The following is an 11676-nucleotide window of genomic DNA, read 5'->3' as shown; positions in this document are numbered from 1 at the left end:
GGTCTTACTCCCGTATCCTACCGACAATGGAGTAACGTAAGTTGGAAAAGACCCATTTGTGTCCCTGGATAATGGTTCCAACGCTTCAGCACGTTCGTCGGATTTCATAATTAAAAGCTCCCGAAGACACATTGTACATCTAGGCTCTCTCCCGATAATATCGTATTATTAATAAAACATAACTTCCTGGAAGTCCTGCCTATCGTGAAAAGACGGCTAATTGATTATTTAATCTCTTCTTACCTAGCCCTGTCATACGTCACATAGTATCATTTCACGTAGATCTAGCACTTAGGATTGTGAGGGTACAGTACACAGCGAGGACCAATGCCCTGTGCAGTTTTTCTCCCGTCCATCTCTCGTACTCTCGTTATTTTTTGTATCTAGAAAGTACTCATGGACCACTACGTTCATGATTTTTTGGCACCGTGTGACGATCGTTCGTGAGAAAGTATGGGCAATCCGCGGATTTTACCTCGTCGCGTATTGTTGCTTAACTATGAAACCTAGGAGAACGAATCTTCGACTATTCCTCTGGGAAAAGAATTGAAGTTACTGCTCCATCAATTACAATACCACAAGTTGATTATTGATCAAGTTATTCGAAGAAATCGAAAAAAAATTTCCGTGTTTGCTTGCAAGTAGACTAATTTTTATAAAATTTCGAAATCGGGCTCATAATTTGGATCTCTTTACGACGAACAACTTTTGTACGAAAACTTTTTCCGAAAAGTTTACAGAGAAAAAGTTATATTGCGAAATATGGGTATTTCAATTTTCAAGAATTTTTTGCGGCCAAACCCGTTCGAAAAAAATGTTAGACTTTTTAGAGTAGCTTTCTACTGGTCTAAAGAAAATTTGAAAAAATCAGCCAGCCTATGTTCTTCCACATTAATATTAAACCTAATTCGACTGGACTATATGGTGACGAAATGATACCGACGAATCTGATGAAGAGGTTATTATAGTGATTAGGAAAAGATATACGGTGCGTCCACGTCCGGATTTATTTAATGATTGCGACAACGAGGAATTTTTTAGACAGTTTCGCTTCCGTAAGCCGACTGTGCAAGTAATTCTAGCTCTTATCGAACCTAGAATAAGAAGCAGAACCGACAGGTGAGTTATAATTACACTTTTTTTTTTTATCAAGCTACCTATTTCAATTCCATATTGGAGAAGATTCTCATGAGCTACAATCTACTAGATACATTACTATACATACATATTTCATTTTAGAAATAAAGCTGTGGATCCTTTACACCAATTATTGCTGACTTTAAGATTTTTTGCAACTGGGAGTTTTCAACTTGTAATTGGTGATCTTGGTGGGATACACAAATCTATGATGTGTCGAATCATAAAGAAGGTTACGGAAGCCATAGCAGCCTTACGCCCACAATACATTCGATTTCCTAATACAGATCTGGGTCTGCAACAAAGCAGAACAAAATCGTAAAATATCGCTCGCTTCCCTCGAGTTGTGAGAGCTATTGATTGTACTCACATCAAAATACAATCATCAGGTATGTATTAGGTTTAAATTCGTAATAAGCTTGTCTTAATTATATCTTGGTGATATTGATATCTTGGTCATATTTGTAGGGGGAGATGAGGCAGAGGAATAGCGTGATAGAAAAGGACTTTTTACAATCAACGTACAGGCCATTTGTGATAGTAATCTAAAATTCTTAGATATCGTAGCTCGATGGCCTGGATCAACCCATCATTTGACAATTTTTAATGCGAGTAGAATACGTGCAAGGTTTTTGAATGCTGAAATGGGAGATGCACTATTACTTGGGGATAGTGGTTATGCGTGTACAAATTTGTTGTTAACACCACTGCTTCAAACACTAACTCGAGCACATGAATTATACAATAAATCGCAAATACGGACGCGAAATGTGATTGAAAGAAGTTTTGGACTGTGGAAACGAAGATTTGCTGCATTAGCTTTTAGTTTAAGAGTGCAACCACTCGCAACTCAAGCTATAATAGTAGCTACTGCTATACTGCACAACATTGCACAGAATGAAGGAGAACCTGAACCCCCATTTGATGACGATTCAGCAGCCAATTAGACATTGACGGCATACAACATCCTAATGGCAATGATAATACTATTGTACGCCGATCACTAATTGATACACACTTCGCACGGTAATATTTTAGCCTACTCAATTTCGTTCTATTGGTTGGTATGAACTGTTATATGGACTGCTACTTAACTTTTCTGTTACAATTTTTTTTCACAGCCTTGCCCGTTAAAGAATGAAGAGGATCAAAATCAATTAGGGTTGTCACAAGACTGAAATTTTAACTGGGTAAAGTATAAAACTATACATAACGAATTTGGATTCCTTGTATTTTTAGATGTAGAATGCATTTGGCATCAGTAACAGAAATGTAAAATACATATTTACATACATTTAACAAAAACGTAATATATGTTGAATGCATTTGGTACATTATAGTAAGAAAGTGTCAGTTTATCAGTAACGCAATATACATTACTGAACGTCAATTTTTCTGTATTATGTCAATATCAATGCATTTGTCATATACTTGATAGTAAAAAAGAGTATATTTGAATATATATGAAAGATGACGAAATTGGAAAGCAATTGATGAAAATCAATTCAATGAATCAAAAAACAATAAAGATTGAAAAAATAAATTAAATAAAAAAAAAAAAAAAAAATAGAGCCGGCAGGACTTGGCGGGCTATTTAGGAGAAAAAATTCAGAATTCTTGCAGGGCAATATAACATGTCTACTACGTTTGTCTACTACGCATAAAATGTTTAAACAATAATATCTGCAAAACGCTTGGCCATCTCGTCTTTTTACTTGGCTCACTTTAAGTTCTAGTCGAGCCCAACATGTACTGTGAATTTGGTCGAAATCGGTGACGACGAGTTCTCAGCCTCCCCTTGTGAGTTGCTCGATTGCTCTGATTCTGGCAATGAGTTGAAATCGCAGAACGCCGCGCGCCAGCGAGAATCGATTGTGTGCGTGCATATCATTTACAGGGACCCGTATGCGTGTAAGTGACCGACTGCAGCGCACCAAGTAGTGGGGAGGGAAAGCTCGGGCCGTCCGTGAGCCTTTGCATGTGGTAATCTCATGTACGCGAGACCGCTCTGCGTGTGCGTAAAATCGGGCAATTTTTGTCAGCGCCATCTACTAGTGGGGAGGCAAAGCTCTTGTATATAAGGAAAAGTACATAAGCATACCCCCACCACGTCTTCCGCACCTCTATTCTTATCTACACTCAACGACTATACTTCGTACTAAGTATGATTCGTACTAATTCAGATCTGAATTCGTTGTATGTATGTACATACGTACTATATTTCCTATGTCCGTACATAAGCATACCCCCACCACGCTTTCCGCACCTCTATTCCTATCTACACTCAACGGTTCAGTGGACCGAACAGACGCACTCTGAGACCGAAAATTTAACACAGGACCCATACATGGGGCGTTTTCGCCTCTGTAGTTAACTATCGGCAGGATAAAAAGTTGTGGAACAACTCGTGCCCGGTAAACTGTCAGGTAATATTTATTTGACGGTTAGTTATCTGTTAGGTAGGCCGAAATTTACCCGGAGGTGGAACAACCTAGCCTTAATAGAATAAGATTAAACCGAGATAAAAAAAATTTTCATTCAAAGTAGCTGAAGTCCTTGATTTGGACTTGGTTACCGTGTGCTAAAATCTAACCTACACCTCATTACACCCTGTAGAAGATGATCAGATACGAAGAAGAAAATGAAAGACTCAAGGATCAATCTAGGTGTGCTGGGGCAAGAGCCGACCTTAAGATGTGCCTCCTAGAGAGCGACTGCTGTAAAATTGTATGTAAGTTATGAGCCTTTTGTCCAAGGATTTCAGGCTGCATACAATAGATTTCTAATGACAGGCAAATTGTAATCTTACGTTGTGTTTCTTTAGCACAAACGAACCCCTAGAGAATGTCTAAATGCAACAGACGGTACTGTACCTTCCAAATGTCAAGCTTTGAGAGTATCTTTCTTCGAGTGTAAACGTTCACTCGTGAGTGTCTTTGGTTTACCCCCTTTCCATACTCTGATAATGCATCACCTTGTATTATGGAAAGCTCTATTAAAAATATTTCTCAACAGCTGGATGGTAGGAGGCGATTCAGAGGACCGAAGGGCTACTGATCTACAGATTATATCACTATTATTTAAATTCTATAACATCGTTATTTGGCTATTCTAATTCTTTAATAAAATATTGTAACAAAATACAGATGAACCCATCTAGATGTTGTTAAGTATTGTCTATCATCTTTGCATTGGTCAAGGTTTAAGAAAAATGTCCGTTCGAGTCAACGAAAATATGTAGCCAAACTTTATTATAATATAGAACTATTATACTGTAATATAGTAATGCACGAATTGAAACTATATTCATATTATCTAAATCATTATAATAACTCCATGTTTATGTATATGTATAATTCAATTCCGCCCAGCGGATAATAAAATTCTTAACTTCATGGCTGAATTAAGAGATTGCAAATTATTCAATTATGTTATTTTTGTTTCTAAACCTCAATTACCTGAAGCTATTAATTCGTTTTTACTTCTTGTGGGATAACGTGTATTTAATTTACGCAATTACATTTCACAAATAAAACTTAAGCAATCATGACGAATAAAAGAAAAAAACAACATATTTAGACACTCTGGTATCTTTTCACGCCCTCTAAGTTTTTACGGTACTGTAGTTATGAAAACACAGGTGCGTTCAGTTCGAATAAATATGAATATTTCGCCTTATACACGTTATAGAAGAGTCATAATATAAAGGCATACTTTTGGTGTTCATTTGAACGTGTCTAACAATAAAGGAAGGTCCGGGCGAATTCGTGTAGTTTCTGATCCCCACTGTTTTAAATTGACTAGGGGATTTTCTGATGTCGCTTTTAAAACACCCCCAGATTATGGTTTGTTATTTTTTTCATTGTTGGAACCTTTCTTGAACAATGACTAGATATATTTCCAAAAACTTACACAACGGATTGAGTCCGTTTCTGATTTTATTTTCTTACTACTCTAAAAAATTTTGAGTATCAAAAAACAAATGATATTGAACGGCTAAAGAGTTTCAAGATAGGTCGACGAAATTCTGAACTTCGACACAAAACCTTCAAAATACGGTTCCAGAAGTCAAAAATGAATGAATAAATAATGAGGAAGTATTTTGCAAGTGCTACGATCATCATAAAAAAACTGTTAACCACTGCAAACACATAATGAAGGTTAGACATCCCTCTACTCGAAGTTACTTGGACCTCCCCATACATAGGTACGTACGTACGTACGTACAATGATTATTAACATGCGCGATAATTTCCTTACATGTTTAATATGATGATATCACATATTATCATTATCATTATAATTATAATTGTTATGATTATTGTTAATCATTTACCCGCAGCATGAAAAAATAATCCCAAATATATCATACAATTATATCATACAAAATACTCGAGTATAAAATTTTTGTTCCATGTGTCAAATTTTAATTATTGTAGAGTGCGAGAAGCCGTAAATCATGAATAATCAAATGAATGAATTCATATTCCATAAATCTTTTCAAATTTAACTCGCGAACAGAACGACAAGTTTTTTGTTTTTGTTATTGTACCTATAATGTTTTTTGTTTTGGTTTTACTTACGTAAATAACGCCAAGATTGGATATGCATCAAATGTTTTATCACTACCTACACGCGTATACCTATTGCCTATAAATCCCATAGAATACCTATTTTCAATTATAGTCGTTCTATAGATTAAATTTTAAAGGTAATTGAAGAACTAATAACTTTAAGAGGACCTTAAGAGTTCTGTCTTACCACCGAAAATATTGGCTCGATGATACGGATCTTCCTTTGGAGGATCGCTTAGTTTTAAGAAACTTTTTTAGACAGATGCTTAAAAATTTCGCTGGTTAAAGTACACTACGGTTACTCATCTTATCGGAGATTTATCTTACAGTTGTTTGGTAATAATATTGAATAAATCGCCAGTTGACCAATCGCCAATACAGGCGATATTATTTTTGGTGCTAACAATCAGGCAGAACCATACAGAACCATAATCATCCTCTTAATTTCTTGTCTCCTGTAGCTCACTTTACGCCTCTACGTATTAGGAATGTCTTGATTAATTTTACAAACGATTCTAATTAGGAAGAATATGTCTAGTCGAGATAAAGGTCACTATTTAGGCTTAGCAAATGAAGCGTACGTAATAATGTTCATTCGCTTATTCATTTAAAAGCTTTATTTACGGATATCGTTTGCGGTCTATTTACGAGTATTTCGAGGGGTCGATATAAATTGAACATATAAAGTAATAGTTACTACAAATACCCTCTTAGCCGAAAGCATAAATATTGCATGACAAGATAAAATAATTCCGCATTCTAGTTAAATCTCAGTATTTATATTATCAAAGCCATATATCACCATAGATATGTTACCAAAATAATCGAAGGTAGTTGCGTGGTTCACATCAGAATTTAAATACATACATTTCTTTAAAACACACCGAAATTACCTTTAATTTCGCATTTAATAAATTTCCGACCAACGTATGTCTATATTATCATTATCATCATCATCATCATCATTATCATTATCATTGTGTTATTGTTGTTGCTGTTGTTGTTGTTACTGCTGTTGTTGTTGTTGTTTCTGTTGCTGTTGTTGTTGTTGTTGTTGTTGTTGTTGTTGTTGTTGTTATTATCTGGATTATAGTCCTAAGGCGAAGGCAGGAGTTGAAAGATTTTCATACCTACTTATAATGAAATTATTTGCCTTTCACTTCTTTCTTGTTAGATTCATTTCGATTGTAAATTTATACATACATTTATACGTCTGAGAATTGACTATAGTCGATAAGATGTCATTTATCTCGAAATAATAATATATTCTATTATGAGTCTACATATGCATATGTAGGTATAACATTCCAAACCAATTCAGAATTTTTGAAAATACAACGAAAAGGTAAAGTAAGGACGGATTCATAATTGTCTTACAGACCGGTTTAATTAGGGTTTCATCATTTTGGATGCCGATAATTAGAACTCCAGTTGGTATAACTGCAGTGATACGAAAATTTCGGAGAAACTAAATTTACATTTGGTCAACTATATTTTTTGAAGTTTGAATGTGGTGAATATCAAATTTAGAAAATTCAACATCAGATTGGAAATCAGCGACGCAAAAATTTTACGGTTTTCATGGAATGTCATGCCGCTAATGCGATTTTTTGCGGTATTAATCTGCTATTTTAATTTGTTTTTTTGACAGGAATTATGTCTGATTTTTCATCCCCATAACGTAAATGAAAAATCTTGCAAATTTCAGATTTATTGATTGAACCGTTTCCGAGAACATCGCATGACTTTGTCGGTACACTCAGACAGATCAAAATTTTCTAAAAACCTGTTGTTTTGGACAACAAAAGTCCAACGTCGTGAGGATTTATCGGAATTAGAAGTAGTCAAACTAAAAAACAGTATACTAGTGAAAAAAATAGAAATCAAAGAAGTTCCGCAGTGGTTGTGATTGCAAGATATGTAATAGCAGAGATATATTATATCTGTGGTAATAGTGAAAACAAATGCAATATTTCTAACATATACCAAATCCCCAATAAAAACTGCAGCCAAATAATTTCTTCAATATTCATAACTTCACGACGTCCATGCAAAACGAACAAAAATTGTGTTTATTTTTCACGATCGTATAAAAATTATTAGTTACGCCCGTTCAGAAATTGGCTTCGAATACCCGAAATACGAAGCAAAGTTTTTTTTATCATAAAATTATTTGTTGGAGATAAGAAAGAAGATTATTAAGGTGTATATGTATAAGGATACAAAGATTTAATCACGACATTCTTATTGGTATTTAACATTATTATCATGATCATATCGGGATCTGTTATCAAGCTACTGACGGCAATATCATAAAAATTGAGATTCAACTTATTGTCAGCAGCTTATTGTCCCTTGTTAATTCATGTATTCAATCATGATGATTATTCAATCAATCAACTTTAATAATCGTTTTTTTTCTTTTTTTTTCGTCGAAGGCCAGTTACTCATGCAATTATTTGTTCTCCACAAATTACATCATATTAAGTTTCCAAGTATCGATATTACAGTACGCCAGAATATGATACAATCATTTGACTATTCAACCGGTGATTACATACCATTTTGGCGCACGATAATAGCAGTCGAGCGTCGTAATGGGTATTGCGTCAAAAGATTTAGAATTGTCCACCGTATTTTTGGTAATTTTTCAAGAATTTCTATGATGGTGATACACGGCATTTTGTTTGTTCAAAATGTCTGAAGGGTTGAAAGATATGGAAAAAAAAATCGGCACATCGGGAAACTCATGTCAAAATGATCGAAATGAAAATTCAGATTTTTGAGAATTGAAAAAAAAGTCCAACTTTAAGATGGGTTCCATTAGTTATCAAAAATTACCGATTAAAGAAAAAAATTGGAAAAACTTCACGAGTTCTTTTTCGAGATCGGAGAATTTCGACACGTTGAAGGATGAAAATAAATACGACTTTCTCCAGAATAAAAAAAAAATTGTCAGCACACCTGCACCATCAAATGAAAACTGAAAATCGCCAGCTGGTCTAGTTATCCATTTATTTTCATCATGAATCCGTATTAATAATGTTTCACATCGTGACTCGTTAAAACTGTATAAGTATAAGTATTATGTACGGGGAATTCCACGTCAGTTCGATGAGCCAAAAACAGTGACCCTCTTCGATTTTTTCAGCGATTTTTTGTACGGCAGTTCTTGGTTCGAAACACTTCTTCGATTTTTTTCAAATTTTTGCGTTCAGCCGTTTTTGAGTTATGAATTTTTGAAAGCAATCATGGCACTCTTTTGATTCAGACATTCATAACTCATAGAAGTGTTTCGGACCGAAAACAATCGTAACAAAAATCACTGAAAAAATCGAAAAAGATAACTGTTTTCAATTGATCGGGTGGATGTGAAATTGCCCACATACCTATATATCGCATATAATCATATGATACATTCTGTAAATATCACAGCCCTCTGAATCGTAAGATATGTAATCACTGTCCATATAATATTAAGTTTTCATAATATTAGCGTATTAATAAACTGTATATCATTTTTTCGTATAATATAAGTATGTATGTTATATATTAGCACAGATGTATCGTATATCTATGATATTAGGTATGCTCTTATCTTCATAATAGATATAGATTCGATGACACCCTGCAGTTGAAATACTTTTGATATTCCTTAGTTGTTAACCATTCGGATTCATCCTATCAAGCGTTGTGGTTTAATAATTATTTTTGGTTTCTCCTTTCCTTTGTTTCATTTTTTGTTTTTGTTTTTTTACTATGCTATAATTTGACAATTCTATCGTATAGTTCTTAAATACATCCTCATCATAATTTAAGCTGTTGTGACTTGAACACTTTATTTTTCATTGTACTACGAAATTAATTACCTATAATTATATCGTTCATGTAATCAGAAATTTGTAGTTTGTTTCTCCTATAAATATATATTTTGGTTTACTTTCTCGGATAATTTAAATTTTTATTTATATGTATAATGGCATGCGCGTAGCTTCTAAAAAAATGTCGATGTTATTTTCCTAAGCAATTTTCAAGTCGATTGTGTAGATAAATTCAGATCATCTATTCGTTAATTTTGTTTTCCAATTAAATAATATAATTATTCTGATTGTTATTGTTGTTATTTGAAAAAGACTCATTGAAGCAGCACATACCTACACTCCTATATGTATATCGATTGCTGCAAAACATAATTCTCAATCCAGAGAACGTCTTTGTTTTTTTTTTCATATTGCTTTTTTCGATAACATCGAATTTGATAAATTATAATTTCGAATTTTTAATTTGAGAATATTATAATTGCGTTATATTTGATTTTTTTTAAGAATTTTTTTAAAAACTATTTATAGTTACTTTTTCTTATGTTCTAAGATTTTTTAAGTAACGGCAACTAGTCATTACAAATTGCTCGAGAGTTATTAGTCATCACATGATATAATGTGCAACCGAAAATAATCATATCATGTTCTCTGCGACACGGTGTAAGTAATTGTTTCGAACGAGATTTTCTCAGAGAAAATTACATAATCGAATTAAATGAAAATAAAGGAAATCAGAAGCACACGGAAGGCCTGTAAAGTCCGGTGTAGCCACAAAGTCTGGCACGTAATGCTGGTAATAAAATAGCTGCCGCGGACAAGTTGTCCTGAAGTTGGGAACACTCGCATATCAAAATATACATTTTGTCGCCGTGCGACATCGATTTGTGAAGAGTTATACGCCGTAAGCCAACAGATTTTGGTAGATATCGGTAAATCATTCTTGCCCCTGAAACCAAAAAAAAAAAAACGAAAACCGTGCATTTCAAAAGTTATTTATCAAACGCGTTTTACACTAAAGTGCAGGGGAGAAAAACTCCGAAAAGGATCGCTCACCCGTCCAGTAGAGCCAATTACGTTCGAACTTCAAACCATCGTCACCTTCGAAGACCTTGAAAATTGATACGATGTATCCGGTTGTTGCAAGAGGAGGTCGACCTCCGGGAGGCTCTAGAGGTGGTCGAGCGATCGTTGCAACTTCGTTGAATATGTCCAAAGTGTGGCTTGCGGCGTATTTCAATTCGCGTGGATCGAATTTTTGAAGTGCACGGCACTGTGCCTCCTGATAAAACTCGGCTGGGTCTCTCGTTTGCTTGTTTATGAAATAGTAGGAGATGAAGGGAAACTCCGCTGAAATAATTCGAGAAAGTTTTTTTTCAATGAAATTTCGTGCCAAAATATCGTGTACAGGGCACGAGATGTAACGTGGCGTTTTTCATCGTCAGTTACCACGGCCAAAATTCAGGGAAATTTAAAAAAGAACCACCAAGAAATGCACCGAAAATCGCTCCAAAGGTCAATCGTTTGAGTTTTTGGTATTGTACAGTAATTTATAGGGTGATTTTGTATTGTATGTATGGGATGACGGACGGTGGGACGAGAGGATTCTGCTTTGCCGAGCAACTACACCACTTCCGAAGGACCCCGCTCGGAGGAGAAACTTCTGTGTCGCTCGCCATATACGAAACACTCCCGAAGATTCCTGGTTGCGGCTGAAACAGCTCAGGAATCACTTCGGACGATACCAGGTTCACTTCCGCTGCCAATTCTCCCGGCGTACAGGAATGCACGAGCTACGAATAGCTCTCCCGGTATGAAGATGGACGACGATGTGCTCCACTCACAATTAAATGTAATAATACTGGAATGCCTACTACTATACGTATGTACATACATACGTATGTATGTACATACCTATGAAAGACTTTCCGGCAAGAGAGAGGGTCGAGTGTGACCACTTGACTCTCTCGCACCACATGGAGCGCAGTGATGAATAGAAAAAGACAGGTGGTCACACCCGCGCGATCTCTCTCTTCAGAACCCCCACCACCTCAGAAGTCATTCCAGTATCAAGAGACTCGGTAGAGTCTCGCGCCAAGTACATTCAAAAGAACGGGCGGACTACCGAGTATCTTTACTGCTAGGGG

At 35.3% G+C, this 11676-nt stretch overlaps 3 protein-coding genes across 6 annotated transcripts in view; 2 read left to right on the top strand and 1 right to left on the bottom strand.

The window, feature by feature from the left end:
- Window positions 1–931: 931 nt before the first annotated feature.
- LOC105685594 (putative nuclease HARBI1) lies at window positions 932–2836 on the top strand (the record flags this gene model as incomplete). The annotated part of the gene is given in 4 exon segments (XM_048655379.1): window positions 932–1119; window positions 1240–1526; window positions 1606–2163; window positions 2259–2836. Coding segments are annotated over 3 exon segments (954 nt in total), but the record flags the coding sequence as incomplete, so codon positions are not given.
- A 336-nt stretch (window positions 2837–3172) lies between these two features.
- LOC105685552 (cytochrome c oxidase assembly factor 5) lies at window positions 3173–4558 on the top strand. 3 transcript variants are annotated; one of them, XR_007278346.1, is made up of 4 exons: window positions 3173–3563; window positions 3754–3868; window positions 3962–4063; window positions 4153–4273. XR_007278346.1 is itself a non-coding variant. In XM_012399766.4 (4 exons), the coding sequence occupies exons 2-4, from the start codon at window positions 3757–3759 to the stop codon at window positions 4192–4194; spliced, it is 252 nt and encodes an 83-aa protein (XP_012255189.1). In that variant the 5' UTR covers window positions 3182–3563; window positions 3685–3756; the 3' UTR covers window positions 4195–4558. The 3 variants fall into 3 exon arrangements, 2 of the variants coding, with proteins under 2 accessions (XP_012255189.1, XP_020707996.1); XM_012399766.4 differs by having other exon boundaries at window positions 3182–3563; window positions 3685–3864; window positions 4153–4558; XM_020852337.3 differs by having other exon boundaries at window positions 3202–3563; window positions 3754–3864; window positions 4153–4558.
- A 4151-nt stretch (window positions 4559–8709) lies between these two features.
- Window positions 8710–11676, bottom strand: part of LOC105685517 — a 26566-nt gene continuing 23599 nt past the window's right edge. For both annotated transcript variants that reach the window (XM_048655025.1, XM_048655024.1), the window contains exons 5-6: window positions 10586–10879; window positions 8710–10478 (exon numbers count right to left, since the gene is read on the bottom strand). In XM_048655025.1, coding sequence (XP_048510982.1) covers window positions 10264–10478; window positions 10586–10879 — 509 coding nt within the window. In that variant the 3' untranslated portion in view covers window positions 8710–10263. The remainder of the gene's footprint in view (window positions 10479–10585; window positions 10880–11676) is intronic.

The sequence above is a fragment of the Athalia rosae genome, chromosome 5 (assembly GCF_917208135.1).
Source record: "Athalia rosae chromosome 5, iyAthRosa1.1, whole genome shotgun sequence".
In the NCBI taxonomy this organism is placed as follows: Eukaryota; Metazoa; Arthropoda; class Insecta; order Hymenoptera; family Athaliidae; genus Athalia; species Athalia rosae.
Note: the sequence above shows the minus strand (reverse complement) of the source record. Positions and strands in the feature narration are given on the sequence as shown.